Source organism: Mesoplodon bidens (assembly GCF_964165515.1).
Source record: "Mesoplodon bidens genome assembly, chromosome: 15".
NCBI lineage: Eukaryota > Metazoa > Chordata > Mammalia > Artiodactyla > Ziphiidae > Mesoplodon > Mesoplodon bidens.
In genome coordinates, this window is record NC_138171.1 from 37,449,814 (window position 1) to 37,471,023 (window position 21,210).

Below are 21,210 nucleotides of genomic sequence, written 5' to 3' on the forward strand. Positions count from 1 at the left end.
TACAGAACTAGAACAAAAAGTCTTAAAATTTGTATGGAGACACAAAAGAGCCCGAACAGCCAAAGCAGTCTTGAGGGAAAAAAACGGAACTGGAGGAATCAGACTCCCTGACTTCAGACTACACTAGAAAGCTACAGTAATCAAGACAATATGGTACTGGCACAAAAACAGAAACACAGATCAATGGAACAAGATAGAAAGCCCAGAGATAAACTCACGCACCTATGGTCAACTAATCTATGACAAAGGAGGCAAGGATATACAATGGAGAAAGACAGTCTCTTCAATAAGGGGTGCTAGGAAAACTGGACAGCTACACGTAAAAGAATGAAATTAGAACACTCCCTAACACCATACACAAAAATGGATTCGAGACCTAAATGTAAGACCAGACACTATAAAACTCCTAGAGGAGAACATAGGAAGAACACTCTTTGACATAAATTACAGCAAGACCTTTTTTGATCCACCTCCTAGAGTAATGGAAATAAAAACAAAAATAAACAAATGGGACCTAATGAAACTTCAAAGCTTTTGCACAGCAAAGGAAACCATAAACAAGACGAAAAGACAACCCTCAGAATGGGAGAAAATATTTGCAAACAAATCAATGGACAAAGGATTAATCTCTAAAATATATAAACAGCTCATGCAGCTCATTATTAAGGAAACAAACAACCAAATCCAAAAATGGGCAGAAGACCTAAATAGACATTTCTCCAAAGAAGACATACAGATGGCCAAGAAGCACATGAAAAGCTGCTCAACATCACTAATTATTAGAGAAATGCAAATCAAAACTACAATGAGGTATCACCTCACACCAGTTAGAATGGGCATCATCAGAAAATCTACAAACAACAAATGCTGGAGAGGTTGTGGAGAAAAGGGAACCCTCTTGCACTGTTGGTGGGAATGTAAATTGATACAGCCACTATGGAGAACAGTATGGAGGTTCCTTAAAAAACTAAAAATAGAACTACCATATGACCCAACAATCCCACTACTGGGCATATACCCAGAGAAAACCGTAATTCAAAAAGACACATGCATCCCAATGTTCACTGCAGCACTATTTACAATAGCCAGGTCATGGAAGCGACCTAAATGCCCATCGACAGACGAATGGATAAAGAAGGTGTAGTACATATATACAACGGAATGTTACTCAGCCATAAAAAGGAACGAAATTGGGTCATTTGTAGAGACGTGGATGGATCTAGAGACTGTCATACAGAGTGAAGTAAGTCAGAAAGAGAAATACAAATATCGTATATTAACACATATATGTGGAACCTAGAAAAATGGTACAGATGAACCAGTTTGCAGGGCAGAAATTGAGACACAGATGTAGAGAACAAACCTATGGACATCAAGCGGGGAAAGTGGCACAGGGGAGGGGGGTGGTGGTGTGATGAATTGGGAGATTGGGATTGACATATATACACTAATATGTGTAAAATGGATAACTAATAAGAACCTGCTGTATAAAAACAACAACAACAATTAAAAAAACCCAAAATATCACTTCACACCTGTTAGAATGGCTATCATCAAAAAGATAATAACAAGTGTTGGCAAAGATGTAGAGAAAAGGGAACACTTGTGCACTGTTGGTGAGAACATAAATTCATGCAGCCACTATGGAAAACAGTATGGAGGTGCCTTAAAAATTAAAAATAGAGGGGCTTCCCTGGTGGCGCAGTGGTTGAGAGTCCGCCTGCCGATGCAGGCGACATGGGTTCGTGCCCCGGTCCGGGAAGATCCCACATGCCGTGGAGCGGCTGGGCCCGTGAGCCATGGCTGCTGAACCTGCGCGTCCAGAGCCTGTGCTCCGCAATGGGAGAGGCCACAACAGTGAGAGGCCCGCGTACCGCAAAAAAAAAAAAAAAAAAAAAATTAAAAATAGAACTACCATACAATCCATCAATTCTACTTCTGGGTGTTTATCCAAAGAACACAAAAACACTCAAAGAGATACATGCATCCTCACATTCATTGCAGCATTATTTACAACAGCCAAGTCATGGGAACAACATAAGTGTCCATCAGTGGAAGAAGTGGATAAAGAAATTGATATATATACACAACAGAAAATTATTCAGCCATTAAAAAGAATAAAATCTTGCCCTTTGCGACAACATGGATGGACCCTGACAGCATTATGCTAAATGAAATAAGTCACACAGAGAGAGACATACATTGTATGATCTCACTTCTATGTGGAATCTAAAACAAAAACAAAAACCCAAGCTCATAAATACAGAGAACAGACTTGTGATCACTAGAGACAGGGGGTGGGGTATAGGTGAGCGAAATGGGTGAAGGTTGTCACAGGGTACAAATTTCCAGTTATAAAATAAGTCCCGGGAATCTAATGTACAGCATGGTGACTACAGTTAATAATCTTGCATTGCATATTTAAAAGCTGCTAAGAGAATACATGTTAAAAGTGCTCATCCTAAGGAAAAAAAATTTACAACTATGTATGGTGGCAGATGCTAAATAGGCTTATTCTAGTGACCATTTTGCAATATGTGCAAATATCAATCATCACATTGTACACCTGAAGGTAATAACGTGTTATATGTCAATTTTAAAAAAGGATGTGGGGCTTCCCTGGTGGCGCAGTGGTTGAGAGTCCGCCTGCCGATGCAGGGGACACGGGTTCGTGCCCCGGTCTGGGAAGATCCCACATGCCGCAGAGCGGCTAGGCCCGTGAGCCATGGCTGCTGAGCCTGCGCATCCGGAGCCTGTGCTCTGCAAGGGGAGAGGCCACAACAGTGAGAGGCCCACCTACCGCAAAAAAAAAAAAAAAAAAAAAAAAAAAAAAAAAGGATGCTGCAAAATAATCCAATAATGCATTTAAGCACACTGTTTTGGCAGCATTTCTCTTAAATCTTAAATTTTGAATGAATAATTTAACGTTAAAAAAAAGAAAGTGCCGGGCTTCCCTGGTGGCGCAGTGGTTGAGAGTCCGCCTGCCGATGCAGGGGACACGGGTTCATGCCCCGGTCTGGGAAGGTCTCACATGCCGCGGAGCGGCTGGGCCCGTGAGCCATGGCCGCTGAGCCTGTGCGTCCGGAGCCTGTGCTCCGCAACGGGAGAGGCCACAACAGTGAGAGGCCCGCGTACCGCAAAAAAAAAAAAAAAAAAAAAAAAAGTGCAGAGTTCAAAAGAAAGATGAATTTGGTTTGACACGTGCTGCGACTGTGGTGTCTGTGAAGCAGTAACATGAACCTGAGAGTAGGACAATAGGAGAGAAGCCTAGACTGGGAGACGGAATGATCAGGTGAGAAGTAGAAGTCAGAGCCAGAGAAGAAATTGAGGGATACATTTAGAAAAATGTATCAGTAAAACAGGGCTCCCAAGAGAACCACCACTGTTTAAAGGATGAAGGAAGACAGGCCTTGAAAGGAAATGGAGAAACTGCTGGAAAAGTAGGAAGCAAACCTCAGCGCAGTCACAACCACCCTGACTCTCTCCCCACCGATCCCCTTCCCCAGGCTCCTTCCTAGATGAGGGCAGCCAGTCACGGTTCTAAACTCACCTGGAAGCCTGACCCTGGTAGGAGAATCCTTGTCTCTTAAAATAATCAACTGCGTCCTCAGAGCAGGTCTTGAGAGTGTTCACTCGTACAAATCGAGGCACCTGGGAGGCTAGGAAACCATCAGCAGTGAGTGGGCAGGAACATGGACGGCCCTCTCCTGAGGGCCCCATGGCTACCTCCACCTCCACAACTCCTTCCAGCTCACCTGGGCCAGGTTTGGATCCCCCTTCCAACAGGTCCTCATTCTGGCTCACACCTCGGCGAACCTTGAGCCGGGCCAACTCGGCCTTCAGCCTTGCCTGGTGCCGGTCCAGCAAAGGCTTCCATCGGCCCCCGCGCCCTTTAAAGCCTCTTCCCAGCAATAACTCATATACTAGCACCTGGGGATGGGGAAAGGAAGACAGAAAACCCTGAGCATGAATATCCTGGAAGGCCACAGTGTTGGAACTGGAAGAGCTAAACAGACCACCTGTCAAGACGGTAACAGGTAAAAGTGAAACACCTCATTCAAGGTAACACAAGAAATTAATGGCAGGTACATGATTTAAACCTGGTGCCTTGCTTCCCAGTCCTGAACCCTTTCCCCACGGCTTCTCACCAGGAAAGCTCTGGATGCCAACCCTCCTCCCTGGTCAACATCACCGTTTTGTTTTACCTAGAGAGTCCCTGCCGTCGCTACTTTGCACTTCCGTTCTTTATCTTTCACACAAGGCTCCAAGGTAAAGCATGTTCATCCCACCTCAATTCATAACCCAGCGAGGGGCTGCGCCTCCTCATTTTAGAGGAGCGACTTGACAGAGTCACACCGTGCACGGTGGCGGAGCTGGGACCAGGTTAGAAGGGGCTCACCCCGCCCGCCCCACCCCACCCCACCCCACGCCACCCCACCCGACCCGTCACCTTGGCTAGGTGCGGACGCAGCTTCTTCTCGGCGCGGAGGAGGCCGGCGCTGGCGATCACTGCGTCCAGCACGGCGGAGTAGCGCTGCGTCTCGCACACCAGCGCGTACAGCTGCTTCACGTTCTGCGCGCGGCCGAGAGAACCCAGGTGAGGCGGGGGCCGGGCCGGGGGAGGCCCCCGCCGGGCCCCCCTCCCGGGCCCGAACTCCGAACCCCGTACCCCGCTACCTGGAAGCTGCTGCCGTACACCAGCCCCTTGAGAGAACCCTGGCGACTCTCCACGCCGGCCAGCACGGCCGCCGCCGCTGCGTACAGCGCCATGCTCCGCGCCCACGCGTGCGCCTTTACGGCTCTGTCGCGAAGCGCGCCCGGCTCCGCACCGCCCATCCCGCCCGGACTTCCGGGGTCAAAGGACACGGAGGTTCCGGATCCGGGAGCCACAGTGCCCATCCAGGTACCCACAGGGCGTGTGCCAGGTGCCTGGCAGGGAGTGGAGGCCGACGCTGGGAGCCCGGTTCACCACTTCTTCGTAGCTCTTCTCTTTTTTCTTTCAATCTTTGCCGATTTCACAGGCAAACAATGAGATTTTATTGATGTTTTAATTTCTGTGATTGAGGTTGAATATTTTCATATATTATTGGTCATTTGTATTTCTGTTGTGACATGTAGATGTCTTTTGTTCATTCTTCTACCATCTTTCCCTTGGTGATCTTTATGGATTAACAATATATACCTCTTATCTTAGGTTTTGCCATTTTTTCCAGTTTATTGCTTTTTTTTTGTTTTCTGGCCGTGCCGCTCAGCCTGCGGGATCCTAGTTCCCCCAGCCAGGGGTGGAACCCGCGCACCCTGCAGTGGAAGCACAGAGTCTAACCACTGGACTGCCAGGGAAGTCCCTATTGTTGCTTTTTAATGCGGTTTATAGTTGTTTTGGGCAACATAGAGTTCTCATTTTTAAGATACTTACCTTTATGGTTTCTGCCTTTGGTGTCATGCTTGAAAACTGCTTCATGCCTCTACAATATAGAAATCACTTATGGCTTCATCATTTCACACTTAAATTCCTTTAGAATTAGGTTTGGCACGTGATGTGAGAAATAGCTCTTTGTTTCCCAATGGCTAGCCTCTTATGCAATCCTTGTGAGGATTCATCTATAGGAACGTTTCCCCAGCCTCACCCCTAGGAAGACAGGGATTGTGTGGTATTTGGGTCTACAGCACCCATGTGGTTACTGGTTACATAATGGGTTGATTGAGAAGAAAAAAAAAAAAAAAAAAAACCAGTACACTTGTATCTCAAGCATTCAAGTAGACAGGACTCCATGAACTAGAATATTCCAGCCTGTATATTCTCTGTATTACTAACAGCACATAAGCAAGCGTTTTGCAAGAAGGTTGACTCTAGTCTACAATAAAATCACTGAGTCACTTAAAGGTTTAACGCACTCCTGTAGCTATAGGTTGGTTCATAAGTGATCTTTTAGTGGAACTCTCCTCCTCCCCCATCAAATTACATCATCTGTTTTCTTCATAGCACCTATTCCATATGTGGTTATGATTTATTCTCTGTCTCTCCATCTGGCTCCATGAGGGCAAATCCTTGTCTGTCTTGACACTCATCTACCTTTAGCTCCAAGACCAGTGTCTTTCTCACAGTATGGACTTAATAAATACTGTTGAATGAGTGAAGGAGTGAATGGAAGAACAGAGCACAAATTAATGTGGTTCTGGACAACCAGCTGTACTGGAGTTGACCCATCCTAAAACAATCCCCCCTCCTTCAGGTGAGTGGGTAACAGGCACGTCAATATTGATAAAAGTCCACAGTTTATTCAGATTTCCTTAGTTTTTACCTGATGTCGTTTCTGTCCCTGAATCTCATCCAGGACACCACATTACATTTAGTCACGTCTCTCAAGGTTCCTCCTGTCTGTGACAGTTTCTCAGACTTTCCTTGTTTGTGGTTACTTTGATTACCTTAAGGAGTCCTGGTCAGTATTTTGTAGAACGTTCCTCACTTGGAACTTGCCTAATGTTTTTCTCATGATTAGACTAGGGTTATGAGTTTGGGGGAGAAAGACCACAGGTAAAGGGACATTTTCATTACATCAGAGCAAGGGCACATAGTACCAAAGTGACATCACTGTTGATGTTAACCTTGATCACCTGGCTGAGGGAGTGTTTGTCCAGTTTCTCCACTGTAAAGCTTCTCTGTAACCCTCTGTCCTCTCTGGGAAGAAGTCACTATGTGTAGCCCACATTTAAGGAGCAGGGGAATTATGCTCCCCCTCCTTGAGGGTGGAGTAGCTATGAAAATTACTGGGAATTCTTCTGCACAGATTTATCTCTTCTCCCCCATTTAATTAAACAATCATTTATTTATATCAGTATGGATTCAGGGGTATTTATTTTATACTTTGGACTGTAATCCAAAATATTTTGTTGCTCAAATTATTCTTGTTTTGGCCACTGGAAGTGCTTTCAGTTGGCTCCTATATCCTTTTCACAGGGCTCTACTACTGTACTTTTTTTTTTTTTCATGTTTGTCTGGTTTTGAGCATTTCCTTGCCTTCTGGCACTACAAGATACCAAGGCTCATTTGGTGTATTTCCTGTTCTAGTCCCAGAATCAGCCAGTTCTCCAAGGAGCCCTCATTCCTTTTACTGTAGAATGGTATTAAGAAATCAAGATCTGAGTGATAGCTGACCTGGGTCTTTTAATTTTTTTTTAATGTTTTACTTATTTGTTTATTTTTGCCTGTGTTGGGTCTTCATTGCTGTGTGCGGGCTTTCTTCTAGTTGTGGTGAGCAGGGGCTGCTCTTTGTTGCAATGTGTGGGCTTCTCATTGCAGTGGCTTCTCTTGTTGTAGAGCATGGGCTCTAGGTGCACAGGCTTCAGTAGTTGTGGCACACAGGCTCAGTAGTTATGGCTCACGGGCTCTAGAGCACAGGCAGGCTCAGTAGTTGTGGCGGCTTCTCTTGTTGCGGAGCACAGGCTCTAGGCACGTGGGCTTCTGTAGTTGTGGCACATAGGCTCAGCAGTTGTGGCTCACGGGCTCTAGAGCATAGGCTCAGTAGTTGTGGTGCACAGGCTTAGTTGTTCCACAGCATGTGGGATCTTCCTGGACGAGGGATCAAACCCATGTCCCCTGCAATGGCAGGTGGATTCTTAACCACTGTGCTACCAGGGAAGTCCCACTATCAAACTTTTTAAATGGAGAATCAGCAATCCTTGCCTTTACGTCTTCATCACATGCTATTATCTAACTGCCTGCAGTCCGTTTTCCACCAGCTGCACTGAGATGGTTCCCTCCCAAACTACCAAGAATCTCCAAATATTCCTTAGGCCTTTCCTGCTGAATCTGGGGTTTCATGGCACTGTTGAACACACCTTCTTTGTTGGAAAGCTTTGGCTTCTATGACCTCTCCTGCTAGCATACCCTCCCATCTCTCTGCCCATTTCTAAGGTTCCTTGGCAACCCCGTCTAAGCTGCTCCCCTAGGTTCTGGTGTTCCATTCTCTGACCTCCTTTCTGTCAGTCGGATATTTCCTCCCTGGGCAGACTCGCCCACTCCCACGCTGTCATCATCACAGGACAAAGTTAACATACACTAAAGTAGCATAGATGCCCCCCACCCCGGATCAGCCCCCACCATCATCTCCAGGCCCAGCTCCAGCTGCAGCATCTCTTTTGGACCTAGACCCCTGAAGGCTCTTCTCCTCTGCCTGTCTTCCACTTCTTTCAGCTTAAATGCCAACTCCACATGAAGAATTAACTGCTCTTTTCTCTGCCTTCTGCATATTGGATGTGTATCAGTTAAGATCTTTCGGTTGCAAACACAAACACTAACTCTGGTTAGCCAAACAAAAGAGGGGATTTATTAAATGGGTGCAGAAGTCTGCCATTGTGTCTGTCAGGGTCTGGCTGGAGGCAGAAAGGTGCACATAAGGGAGTAGTTGAGGGGAGTTTAAAGAAGGGACTATTTCTAAAAGAACAGTCAGAGTTAAGGGGACCTACAGAAGATGGTGTAGTGCTCACTGTTCACTGACAGGAACAAGGGAAGAGTAGCAGAGGGAGAGGGCTGCCTGCCAGGAGTCTTTAGTAGAGGGAAGGTGCCAACGCATAGCCCAGCAGGCAGAAAACCAGGAACATAAATACCTCCAACTCCCCCTCCTGCCCTGGGATCTCCTGCCAGGCCCTCCCCTCAGCTGAACCCAACAGGAAGCCAGAGGGGTTTGCATTCCAGCGGGGCCAGCCTCCCAGGACACAGCACGGTGGAGAAGGGTGGAGAGTGGAGGTAGATTGATGGAATTGAAGGAAGAGCTGCAAAACCAAAAGCCAAGTCTGGAAGGTGTCAAGCATACAGCAACCAAGGCCAAGGCCTGACAGATTCAGCTGATCAAGAGACAACAACCAGCTTTTGATTCAGTTTATTACTTACATAGACAGCAGGAGGAAGATTAGCCAAAGGCAGAAGCTGCACGTGGGCCTTGTTGCCCACGCCAAAAAGGATGGTGTGGAAATCAAAGGGCTCGTGGCTGCAACTTGACTTGTGGGATATCCCGTTGCTGAGGAGCCAGTTCTAGATGCGGCTAAGCTCTTTTATAGACTGCAGCCCTACTGGGAGGAAAGGGGGGCAGAAAGCTTCAGAGCTTCTCACAGCCAGGGAGGTGATGTCCTGAGTCTCCCGTGAGGATAAGGAGGTCGGTAAAGATGGCCTTGAGGTAGCGCCTCACGGTCTTCCTCCCTCTTCTGTTCCTGGAGGATCGTTCAGATAGGCTGTGGGTTGAGACTTTGTCTGTGTGGCCGATGTGGATTCATGCCAGGGCGACAGGGCAGGGCTGTGACCCAAGGAAGGCTCTTGGACGGGTCCACAGACCTCAGGGCACAAGGCTGGGGAGCTTCTCTCTAAAGCACCAGACCTCAGATGACTCAGCCCCAGCCACTCTCTCTCTCTCTTCCAATTTTCACGTTCTTGGGAAGGAATTCAGCTGTCCCAGCCTTGGTCTGGTGTGACCACAGGGCAGGCTCAGCATCACAGACCTGGGCTCTGGATCCACTCCCATGTGCCCGGCAGCTTTCAGGGATGGGCCACACACCCATCTGGCCCCTACTTGCTTCTGCTCTGCAGGAGTGTCATTTCCATCTTCTCTAACAGAGAGGGAAGTTGAGAGAAGTCTCTGGGGACAGAGCAATGACAGAGTGTTGCTGTGACTAACCAGAGACCGATGGGCAGGGGGTGGAAGCAAGATGTGGCCCCACCAGAGGCTGGAGCTGCTTTTAAAGGCCTGAGCATAAAGCAGTGGGTGCGTACAGCAGTTGATAACTGCAAATCATTTGAAAAAGAAGAAATAACGTCAATTTTGTTATCCTTAAGGTTATTTAAAGTTCACAGTGATGGGGGGAAGTCACGTGTGGGAGCGTTTCCACCCTCAGGGGGAAGAGTAAGCAGAGATCGCGGTTAGGAGGGCCCAAGGGAAGCCCAGCTTGACCCGCGGGCCCCAAGGCCTGGCTCCGCTGGCTAATAAGCAGGTTAATAGCCTGGAAAGAGGTTAATAAACACACCCCTGACTGCTGGGGATGGGACCATGGTCCTTCTCTCCCTATCGTTAAACGTTTCTAGGGACACCCAGGCAGGAAGACCTCCCCGAACGACTGCATAACCTCTGCTCACCAGAGCCAGTGGGACCCCTCGAGCCCCCGTGCCCAGCTGGGAAGGCAGCCCCCCGAGCAGCGCTACAGCTTGGTGGGCTGCGGGGGGGCGAGGTGGCTGGGCCCGCTGGGCGGGGGCAGCACCAGGGGCAGGGAGTTGCTGCCCCTCTCGTGCCAGCACGTGTCCAGGATCGGGTAGAGCTTGCCCTGGAAGTCGGCCTGGAACGTGTAGAGCGGCCGCAGGTCGTCGGGGCGGTCGGCGTCAAAGAAGGTGAGCTCCCCCTGCTCGTAGTGCAGGTAGACACCGATGCGGTGAGGGTGGCCGGCCACGGGCAGGGGCGCCCGCGGGCAGCCGAAGGCCTCGTACAGCCGGCCCTCCTTCAGGCCGATGAGCCACACGCCGTGCCCTGGGGACTTGCTCAGCTTGCCCTTGCGGCTGGCTGTGCCCTTGATGACCCCCAAGCGCCAGTCGCTCTTGCTGCCCACCACCACTTCCCAGTAGTGGCGGCCGCAGGAGAAGCCCCTGCTGGCCAGGACGCAAGTGCTGTAGTCGAAGCGCTCGGGCTGGCTGGCGCGCCGCTGGGCCAGGAGCCCACACTGCACCACCGTGTTGCCCTTGGAGAGCTCCAGGAGGGGGTGGGCCGTGGCAGGATCCAGCTTGAGGGACTCCGGGGCTGGGAGAGATCAGAGGAGATGTGTATTCAAGCCTCGCAGAAGGCGGCAGGCCCTGCCCCAAGGGAGGCCGATGGCAGGCCCTGAGCTCCTCGGGAGAAGAACTGAGTCGGCCCCTTCCCTGTATCCGCAGGGCCTAGAAGGGGCTGGGGGCCTGGAGCAGGCAACCCTGAGGACATTTGCCGAATGAGTGAATGATGCCTGAAAGGTGGAGAATGGGCTGCTGCAAGCCCAGGCATTCTGGCAAGGGAACCGGTGCTGCGGCCTGCCTAAGGTAGAGGTGCCGATGGAAGGATCTGGGAGACGGCCTGTCACGTGGGTGCCTCAGCTTCAGTCTCCAGGTTTTCTGGAGACTCTAACAATGTCAGTGGCTTTCTTGGATACCCTAGCAGCCCAGTCAAGGACAAACTATCCCAACTGACCTCTTTGCTCGCTGCCAGCTAATCAGTTTACACCTAAAACGTGCAAACAACATTCATGGTTCAGAGATTATCTGCAGTTTTTGTACTCCCCTTTCCCCCTTTTGTTCTTACATCAACCCTGTTTGTGCCTTTGTTGGATGAAATCAGTCTATTGATTGATCTTCCTTATGTGCTAGTAATGAAGGAGTTAATTAAAGGTCCGAGTTGTTTTTTGGCAGAGCAGCCGCTGCCATTTATTAAGCACTAATCTACACACACACACACACACACATCTACTTAGAAACTACGCAGCCCAGCAAGGTGGGCTCTTTACAGATGAGGAAATTGAGGCTCAAAAATTACACAACTCTCCCAGTCACTAGTAAGAGATGGAACTGGGCTTGAGCTCCCCCTGCTGGCGGAAGCCCACCACCGCGCCCTCACCGTTAGCTGTGCCAGCCCCCCCGTCCAGTTCTCTGCACCTCATACACTGGAAGGAGGATGGGTGGGTGGGGTCTCACCTGGCAGAACCTTTCGGAAGAGCCTTTTCCACGCAGTCAGCTTGATGTCAGCCTGGTGCAGGCCTGGCTTGAAGGAGATGGGGCTGAACGTGCCTTCCAGGGGCCGGGCCTGCTGGAGCTCTGCACTGGGGGCAAAGGTCCACAGTGATGGTGGAGCTGCTTACCGTGCACCTGAGCCCTTCACCCAGACGCAGGTCCCACCAGCCAAGCCACAGCTCAGAAGACCGTGCACTGAAGATGCCCACCATGTACCAGCCCCCCACCCCCCACCGCCCCCCTCTGGGGACCTGCCTCCTTCCTGGAAGGGGAAACACTCTACATCAGTAGCTCTCAAAGTGCAGGTCTGGGAGCAGCAGCAGCACCTGGGGGCTTGTTAGAAATGCAAATTTTCTTGGGTCCCACCCCAGGGCTGCTGAATCAGAACTCATTACTGGGGCCCAGTGACCTCTGTTTTAATTGAGCCCTCCAGGTGTTTCTGATGCACTGTTTGAGGACCACCTCTCTGTATCGGGTGACCCTGGCCCCCAGCTCCAGCTGGAGTGGGAACCAAACTCAGCCAATCAGATCCTCTGTCCGTTCATTTAAGCCAATGCTTCTAACCAAATTGTCCTTAAGACTAAGGGAAATTGGAGAAAACAAGGAGACTCATAAACGTGGCAGAGAAAGGCTCAGGAACTGCACAGGTGATTCATTTGTTGGGTTTGGAACATGGATCCAACCCCTTCCTACAAGCCATGGTGCATGTTTCCTTACCCACCATCACCCACCTCATCTCCTGTTCTGCTCTTCATCGGCCTTTACACCCATGATATTGAAATTCTCACAATACTCCAAACCTTCACACACTTTACCCTTTCACGTGAGTCAGTGTGCCTGGCAAACGCCTGTCCTCTGCCCTTCTCAGCCATCCCACCTGTGTGCTGTCTTTGCCGATGTCCCCCCAGTCACTTCCCCCTCTGTGTTAATTCTTTAGCTTGTGTGAACTTCTACTGTTCTAGGTGCCCACAGTGATGTAACCATACTTCACCGCTGCCTCCCACAAGGCTTGGAGACCCCTAAAGGCAAGGCTGTCACTTTCCCTGGGCTCAGTACAGAGCCAGATGTGGGCAGCTGCTCCCGGCACCAGTAAAACTGAAGGGGAGGATCTAGTGGAGATGAGATGCCCCTGCCCACAGCCACCAGGCCCTCGCTGAGAGTGCCCTCCGAGGTTATTACCTGGAGGCCATGGCGTGGTACTTCTGGAAGACAAGAGGGAGGAGGGTTAGAGCATGGACAAGGCTATGCGGAAGCTGACAGGAAGGGGGAGGCTCTTGGCGCCCCGGTGGCCTTGGCACAGGGGACGCTCCCTTGTCCACTCACCCGGATGAACTCATGGTGACTCTCGTTGCCAAACTGCTCCAACACACCCACAGCCTGGACTAGCCGCTCCCGAGTGCCCCGGGCCTGCTCCAGCTGCACGTCCAGGGAGGCCACGAGGCCACGGGTGTGACCCTCCACCCCCTCCAGGCAGCGGGCCTTCTCCTCGTCCACCAGATGGTGCAGCTCCTGGAACTCACTGCAGATCACCCAGCTGAAGACGTCAGACTCATTCTGGGACAGGGAGGGGCAAGGCAGGAGCCATGGCTGACCTCGGCGTCCCCAGAGCCTGGCAGCTCAGGCCTTCCTGGGCCTTCTGACCGGGCTGGTCCTGGTACCCAAGTCCCAGGGCTGACTCCTGCCAGGTGTTCACACACTGTGCCTGGGGATCCCGGATGTGGCCCCCGGGGGAGGACGACAGTGGCAGGGCAGAGGCTGGGCCCCCAGCTCCCAGTTCCAACACAGTGGCTCTGCTTTTGCCCATCTTTGCTAACAAGTGTGAACGTAAGATTTTGCTTTATCATGGGGTTCCACAACTGAAAAAAAAGTCTGGAAGGCCCTGGAGAGCAGACTTTGGAGTGAGATAACAAGGGTTCCCCATGTGACCCTGAGTTCTGCCTCCATCAGACGGGGTAAAGCGGGCTCCCTCTCCAGGATGAGGAAGACTAATTGAGTTGACTTTCAACGGATGCTGGTCTCCTGCTCGTTTCATGACTACCTGTAGGGCCCAGGCTCCACATACTCCCAGACCCAAGAGCCCCTCATTTAGGAAAAGCAGACAGCCACCAAGGGCTTCAAGCCTTTCCGTGCCTGTGCTCTAAGGTGCTGGGAGGGCATTGCCCAGGCTGTCAATGTCAAGCAGCCACAGGTGGCAGAGGGCGGGCAGTTATGCCCACGTGTTCAGCTGTTTACCTCCGGGACTTGGGTTCTAGTTTATCTCAGTCTCAAGGACGTGGAGGACACAAGCCGACTTGGCGACAGTCCTGACAACTGTGCTGAATTCCTCTAAGAGCCTTGGCACTTCCCCCACCCCAGCCTGGAATGCTTTGAATTCTGACTTTATATGGAAGGCATGGATTCCCGTAAAGGACAGATTAGACCTGGGCTCTGCAGGAAAGGGAAGGCGGGCGGCTGGTCCCAGGGGAGGGCACAGAGGGGCGGGGCACTCACGACAATCCGGGTCCTGTTGTTCACCAGTCTGGCAATTTGTTCCTCCACCTTCTTCTGCTCCTGCTTTAGGTCGGAGATGAGGGCTGCTAGCTCCTCCTGGAGGCGACAGGCCCCATCAGCCGCCGACCCCTTCACCACCACCCGCAGCTCCCAGGGGCAGCCCGACGGCCACAAGCACAAAATAGGAAAGGCTATTCAAGAATATTCCACACTGACAGCACGGACTGCCTGGACGGAAGAGGTCTCCACGTCATCACTCTCTATGCCGTGGACAGAGATGCTACACGTTGTTACAGCCACCAGAAGTCACCACACAACATCCAAGCGGGGCGACTGCCAATCTGAAGTCAACACTCCCTGCATGGAATGCTGCCCGTAGGGAACCCACCTGGTAAACTTGCTGGTCACCAGCAGGTCCAGAATTAGTGGGCATTTCATCAAGAGTCATCACAAAAAGGCTGGCCCCAAGTGAAGTCAGTGGTGCATGCAATGGCCCAGGGAGGGGTCACCTGGTGACCCCCCACTCCCTATAAAGACCTGAATCCATCTCCAGCAGGCTTGAGCCCAGCCTGGATTTAGGGCCTCCCAGGCTGAAGTAAACTTCTCCTAGGTTGCCCTGGCCCCATATCTGACTTAACCTTAGGGATCCAACCAGAACCACCTAGAGCACCAACTGGCTGCACGACCTAATGGAGTCCTGCTGGTTTGTGCCCATGGAGTGCGCAGAATCTTTGGCTTAGACAGTGCCCAAGCAGAAGTCAGCTGCAAGAGCCTTTCCGGAAGGGAGCTGAGAAAAAAATAGAGCCAGCATGGAGATAAACGAACACAGACTCCTTGCTCTCCATAACAAGGCATCCGATCTCATAGGAGCCTGAGAAGGGCATCCCAGTGGTAAACCTCCCAAGGCAAAGAGAGATGGGACTAGTTCTTTCTCATCAACTGGGCCACAGTGAGTGGAAACAGAATTATGCAAATAAATAAAGTATCTTAAGATCCCAATGAATAGGAGAAAACAGGGATGCATGAAAGAGATCTGATAATGGAACGTAACTTAGTTGCAGCACACGGGGGAGTCTTGAGATCACAAAAACCCACATCCAAAAGCAGGACCCCAGCCCTCCCAACTCCTAGCCAGAAATGATGTGCTCCCAGGAGTCTCCTCCGCCGCCAGGCAGCCCTCTGCTAATAAAACTCGACTCAGTTTCACTGTACTGCAATTTGGCTTCCTCCTTTCACACTCCCCTAAAACTACTCTTGCCAAGATAACCAATTCTTACTGCTAAACCAGACAGGCTCTTTTCAATCCTCAGCAGACATTTCACACAAGTGATTTCCTTCTTGTCAAAATGCTCTGTTCCTCTGATTTCCTGGAGGCTACCTTCAGCCAATGTTCCTGCTCCCTCAGTGAATTCCTTCTGGCCCCTTTTCAGAGTTCTCTCTCTACCCAAATCTTAAGTCCTGATGCTCCTGGGGGCATCATCTTCCCCATCACTCCTGCAGACTCTCCTGGTTGGTCTTCTCCACACCTGTGGCTTCAATGACCGCCTGTATGTAGATTACTCCCAATCTCTTATTCCCAGCCTCACTCTGCAATCTATCCTCTGGCAGAGCGATTGAGCCACATCACGACTCTGCTTAAAACCTTCCAACCCTGGTTCTCTGAACAAACCTCTAATCCTGTCTCATGTCACACAGGCCTTTTCATGACATGACCCCCGCTTACCTCACCTCACTCCCACCTCACTCTCCCTCGTGCTTATTGGAACAATGTATGATTCCTCAAACGTGCCATGCTGTTTGCCTCCTTGTCTTTTGCACATGCTCTTTTTATACTTAGGATGCTTTTCCTCCCTTTCTTTTCCTTTCAAGTCCTCCTTATGGTTCAGGTCTCAGCTTACCAGTCCACTTCCTCCAAGAAGCCTTCCCTGACCACCTGAGACCACGCAGGAGCCATGTTCCAGATGGTCTCACCATTGCCTGTACTTAACCTTGACAGCAGCACCTGATACACGGGACTCTGTCAGACCCCCAGACTGTGAGCTCTGGTGCAGGGTGAACTTCTCGCCCACTGCTGTACCATGGGCACCAGTGTAGCACCCAGCACATACCAGATGCCCAGGAAATGTCTGTGGGTACGGGAAGCTGGTGGACGACCTGGCTGGCCCTGTGCACCTTTCCTACTTCTCTCCCAGGGTTGAAGGAGCAAAGAAATGCTGCCCAGAGCACTCAGCCAGGAAAGCCCTGCAACAGCTTCCAGGGGCCCCTCTGTCTACGGATCTCGATGCTTCTCCCTCGTCCTGCCCCCTCCCCTGAATTTCCTCATTCCTCATCCTTACTGCCCCAGCCCCCCACCCACCCAAACACCGGGCCAGGTACCCTATTACAATTTACTTCCCAAAGCTCTTCCTGTCCTTCCTTGATCTGGTGCCAGGGGAATGAAAACTGGCCTTGGTGCGAGTCCTAGCGCTGCCACTGACAAACTGTTTGACCTTGACGAAGACCCTTACCTTCTCGGAGCCTGTTTCCTCATTTGCAAGTACGGCAATAACCCCACTCTTCATAAACCTTAGATCAATAGACTAACCTAAGATGGCGTCATTATTACTTATTATTATTCATCACAAACAGTGATCTGCTGGTTCTGAGGCAACAGCCACGAGGGCAGGAATCCACTGATTCCACAACTACATTTTGGGTATTTGCTACCTGGCCGGCACAGTCCTAGGCACGGAACTATCCCGGGGAATGAAACAAAGCCCCTGCCTCCACCTGCCTGAGAGTGCAGTCCCCTGAGCGCTCAAGAATCTAACGAGGGCTACAGAGAAGACTAAAGCAGGGGAGGGGGCTAGCACATGACGCAGGGGGCTCTCCACCCGTTGGGTCACCTAGTCCCCAGCACCTGGAGACTGGAGCCGCTGCTCAAAAGGTGATCGGTGGATGATCAAACGCTCCGAAAGTTCTGCTCCAGAACAAGGCTGGCCCTGGACCCCTCTGTGCCGGGCGATGGCCCCAAGGGCTCAGGACCCGGCTCTGTGTCCCCAGGGGCGGCCCGGCTCCCCACCCCCCAGCAGCCTCCCTGCCCACCTTCATGCGGCTGTAGACGGTAGAGACAGGCGTGACCCGGTGGTGCTGGTGGGAGCCCAGCAGGCCGCAGAGGCCGCAGATGAGCTCCTGGTCCTTCTCACAGAACAGGCTGAGAGGGTTCCGGTGGTGCGCACAGATCTGGGGCTCAGGGTCCCCGGGGAGCTGCAAGGCTTCAATCACCCTCGCCAGGGAGACGTTAGGCGGGGAGCTGCTGCAGTCCACCTCCTGCCGGCACACGGGGCAGCGCAGCTCCGAGTCCAGGTGACGGGACAGGGACAGCAGGCAGCCCTTGCAGTAGGAGTGGCCGCACTGCAGCATCAGGGGCTCCTTGAAGACCTCCAGACAGATGGGGCACTGCAGGCGGTCCTCCAGCTCGGGCACGCTCACTTGCCACGCCATCCACAGAGCCTGCTGGAGCCCAAGGCTGCCTCCCTGGAGACTGCTCTCTCCACTCCTTCGGCCCCCAGCCCCCAAGGGCCCTGAAAGGAGAGGCTCTTAAGGACGCCAGTCTTCGATTCCAGTCCTGACCCGCTATGACTTTGGGTCTGTTTTCCCATCTTTAAAACAAAGGGCTTAAATGAAAAGTGTGGTCACTTGGAGGTCCAGGATTCAACACTGTTAACTCGGATTTGGAGGTAAACATGAAAGAGGCCATCTGCAGGGTCATTTGGAGTGACACTAATAATGCAAGCTCCAGCCCAGCAGGTGTCCTGACCTAGAACTGGAAAGCAAAAACAAGCCAAGGTCTTTCCCACCTTCTAGATCAGTTCTCAAACTGGCGAGCAGCTGTTGGAAGCAGAGTTACAATAGAATTCCTGAGTCACCCCTTCACACATCTCAAATGAACCCCAGAAATCTGCACTGACAATTGACACCCCCAGGCCATTCTAAAGCAGAGTTCTGTCTTAGAACAACACTGTTCCAGAGAGTCTGGGACCCTGGAGAGCAGTCTCCTGAGCTCCCACCCTGCTCCTCTGTAAAAACTGACTGGCGTCTCACCAGAAGTCGGCAGTGGGCCAGGGGAACCCCTCACTGGACTACCTGGCTTCTCGGGATCCGCCAAGCCCCCACCGGGGCCTCACACCAGCATCATCGACTTGATCTGCTCTGCCTTCTCTTCTCCCCAGGATGGGACAGCAGGTGCAGAGATCTGGGGATTGTAGCTGGACACCAGTTCCACCAAGTCTCTGCTCCTTTCCTCCTCCCCTTTCCCAGAAACACCCCCGGTGTCCTCAAGGTCGCTCAGAATCAGGTGGAACTAGGCCATATCACGGGACCGGGGAGGCAGCCTCTGCTTGGCCGGCTCTGATAGCGGCAATACTCAGGTGCTCGCCTTGGCCAGGCATGGGGGAGGGGCAGAGACAGAGGGACTGGGTACCTATTCATACCTCACAGACCCCAAACGGGAGTGGACTTGTGCCTTGACACAATTCTTTCTGAATCTCAATCTCTCCCTCTCTCTCTCTAGAATAATGAAGGTATTTTTCGTTACCTAGATTTTTAAACTGATGTATAACTTCTATAAAGTGCACAAATCTTAAGTACACAGTTGCGGTACAAATTATATGTGTATACTCACTCACAAGGTCAAGATACAGAGGAGCGGGACTTCCCTGGTGGCACAGTGGTTAAGAATCCGCCTGCCAATGCAGGGGACATGGGTTCGAGCCCTGGGCCGGGAAGATTCCACATGCCGTGGAGCAACTAAGCCCGTGTGCCACAACTACTGAATCCCGCATGCCTAGAGCCCGTGCTCCGCAACAAGAGAAGCCACCGCAATGAGAAGCCCGCGCACCGCGACTAGAGAAAGCCCGCGCTCAGCAACGAAGACCCAACGCAGCCAAAAATTAAATAAATTTATTTTAAAAAAAAAGATACAGAGGAGCTTCTGGGTTGGTGAACACATCCATGTGCTGGGAGGGTGGTGCACCCCATTTCCACGGGGACAGAAGTCCCTGCACTCTGGACCCTTCCAGGTTTCACCCTATATACCTTTTCATACGGCCGTTCATCTGTATCCTTTACTATAAACTGGTAAACATTTTAGGAAAAGATCAAGATACAGAACATTTTCAGCACCCAGAGGCTTCCTAATGGGTCCCCCATTCAGAAACCCTAACACTATCCTGACTTACATCATCATAGATGAATGTGGTCTGGCTTTGAATTTCAAATAAACAGAATTACATAGCATGTATTCTTTTGTGTCCAACTTCTCTTACTCAATATGGTTGAATTACAAACATTTTTATTAAGGTTATTTCGAAGGTTTCGAAGTTCAATGTCATTTTGTTGTATAGTTAATAAATATTATGGTCATACTCTACTATTTGTATCATGGCTGTGTGGTGGGAGCTCACTGAATGGAAAAGACAGGGGTGGGTGAGGGGTCTCCAGACGCGTTAAGAAACAAGGAGCTTTGGATCAGCAGGCCACGACCCCTGCAGGCCTAAGCACCCATGTCTGTCAGCGGGGTGAGGTCTCTACCCCAGTGACAAGCTAGACCAAGGGCTGGTATAGGCAGGTAGAAAGCCAATTTTATTGAATTGGACAAATATTTACTGAGAACCTGCTATGAGTCAAGCACTAGGCTGGGTATTAGGGACCCATTAGAGAACGAAACAGACAAGGCTTCTGTGCTTTTGGATTTGATAATATGTGGGGGTAGGAGTAGGGTGAGGCCATAAATAAACTACATAATTTAATAGCGTTAAATGCTATGCAGGAAGTAAACGGCGTGGTAAGAAAGAGGGAGATGGAGTGGCAGGATTGTGAGGTGCATTCTAGAAGGGGGCAGGACAATCTTTCAGGAGGGATGGTTGAGCTGAGAACTGAAGGATACCAAGAGGCCAGCCACCTGAAAGGAGGGCAGACCAGGCAATGGGTAAGCAAGTGCACAGGCCTGAGGCTGGAAAGAGTTCAGTACAATTGACCCTTGAGCAGTGTGGGGTTAATCCTCATATACCTTAGAGTCAGCCCTCTCCACCCATGGATTCCACCAATAACGGACAGTGTAGTACTGTAATATGTACTATTGGAAAACGTCTGCGTATTAAGTGGACCCTCGCAATTCAAACCCCTGTTGTTCAAGGGTCAACCGTATTTGTGAGATCCACCAGAGAGGGGGCCTGGGTGGCTGGATCACAGTTAAGCCAGAGGGAACGTCAGAAGATGAGGTCAGAGGGGTTGGCAGGGAGGGCCCTGTAGACGAGGGCAAAGGTTTGGATTTAATTTCAAGGGCAGTGGGAGCTATTGGCGGCTTTTAAAGCAAGGGAATATGATCTGATTTATATTTTTAAAAGATCCCTCTAGCTTCTGTGTAGATAATAGATCATAGTGGCTAGAGCACTTGGGCGGGTGGATCGTGATGCCAAGGAGATCAAGGTGAAAAAGGCAGACGGGAGAATCCAGAGTCAGATGCCTGACTGAGGACGACCAGGGGAAGCAACTGAGTAGCCCAGTGGTCTGCAGACTTCAGCAGACACAAGAATCACATGGGGGCTTGTTAAAAGAGAAATTTCTGGGCCCAGGCCCCAGACTTTCTGATTCAGGAGTACAGGGATGGGTCCAACAATTTTGTCCCAATTTTTATAAGTTCCCAGGCAACACTGATGCTGCTAGTCTGGGGACTACACTTTGAGAACCACTGAAAAAGTCAACTGGACACAGGCACCTAGAGCTCTGGTTCCCAGGGGAGGCTCTAGGCTGGCCTGGTATATCACATACTTAAACCTGGGAATGGTTGGGCTCTCTCAGGGACTGGGAATAGAGAAGGGCAGGGGTCCACAGACAGGGCCCTGAGGTTGCTAATGTTTAGAGGTCAGGAAGAGGAGGATGACTGAGAAGGGACAGCCAGACAGGTAGGAGGAAAATCAGGAGGATGTGGTGACCAGGAAGGTGTGGCA

At 51.0% G+C, this 21,210-nt stretch overlaps 3 protein-coding genes across 3 annotated transcripts in view; 1 reads left to right on the top strand and 2 right to left on the bottom strand.

Annotated features, from left to right (window-relative positions):
- Positions 1-4,791, bottom strand: part of NSUN5 (NOP2/Sun RNA methyltransferase 5) — a 34,607-nt gene extending 29,816 nt beyond the window's left edge. Inside the window, 4 exon segments of the mRNA XM_081255785.1 lie at positions 3,551-3,659; positions 3,756-3,930; positions 4,451-4,573; positions 4,678-4,791. Of these exon segments, the coding sequence (XP_081111911.1) occupies positions 3,551-3,659; positions 3,756-3,930; positions 4,451-4,573; positions 4,678-4,770 (500 nt within the window). The 5' untranslated portion in view covers positions 4,771-4,791.
- HIP1 (huntingtin interacting protein 1) overlaps positions 1-21,210 on the top strand; it is a 407,412-nt gene that overhangs the window by 236,551 nt on the left and 149,651 nt on the right. The window lies entirely within an intron of this gene.
- On the bottom strand, positions 10,186-17,710 carry TRIM50 (tripartite motif containing 50; the record flags this gene model as incomplete). Its single annotated transcript, XM_081256032.1, has 6 exons — positions 17,306-17,710; positions 14,222-14,317; positions 13,055-13,285; positions 12,911-12,933; positions 11,696-11,820; positions 10,186-10,775 (listed from the first exon to the last, which is right to left on the bottom strand). Exons 1-6 carry the CDS (start codon positions 17,702-17,704, stop codon positions 10,186-10,188), a joined length of 1,464 nt encoding a protein of 487 aa, XP_081112158.1. The 5' UTR covers positions 17,705-17,710.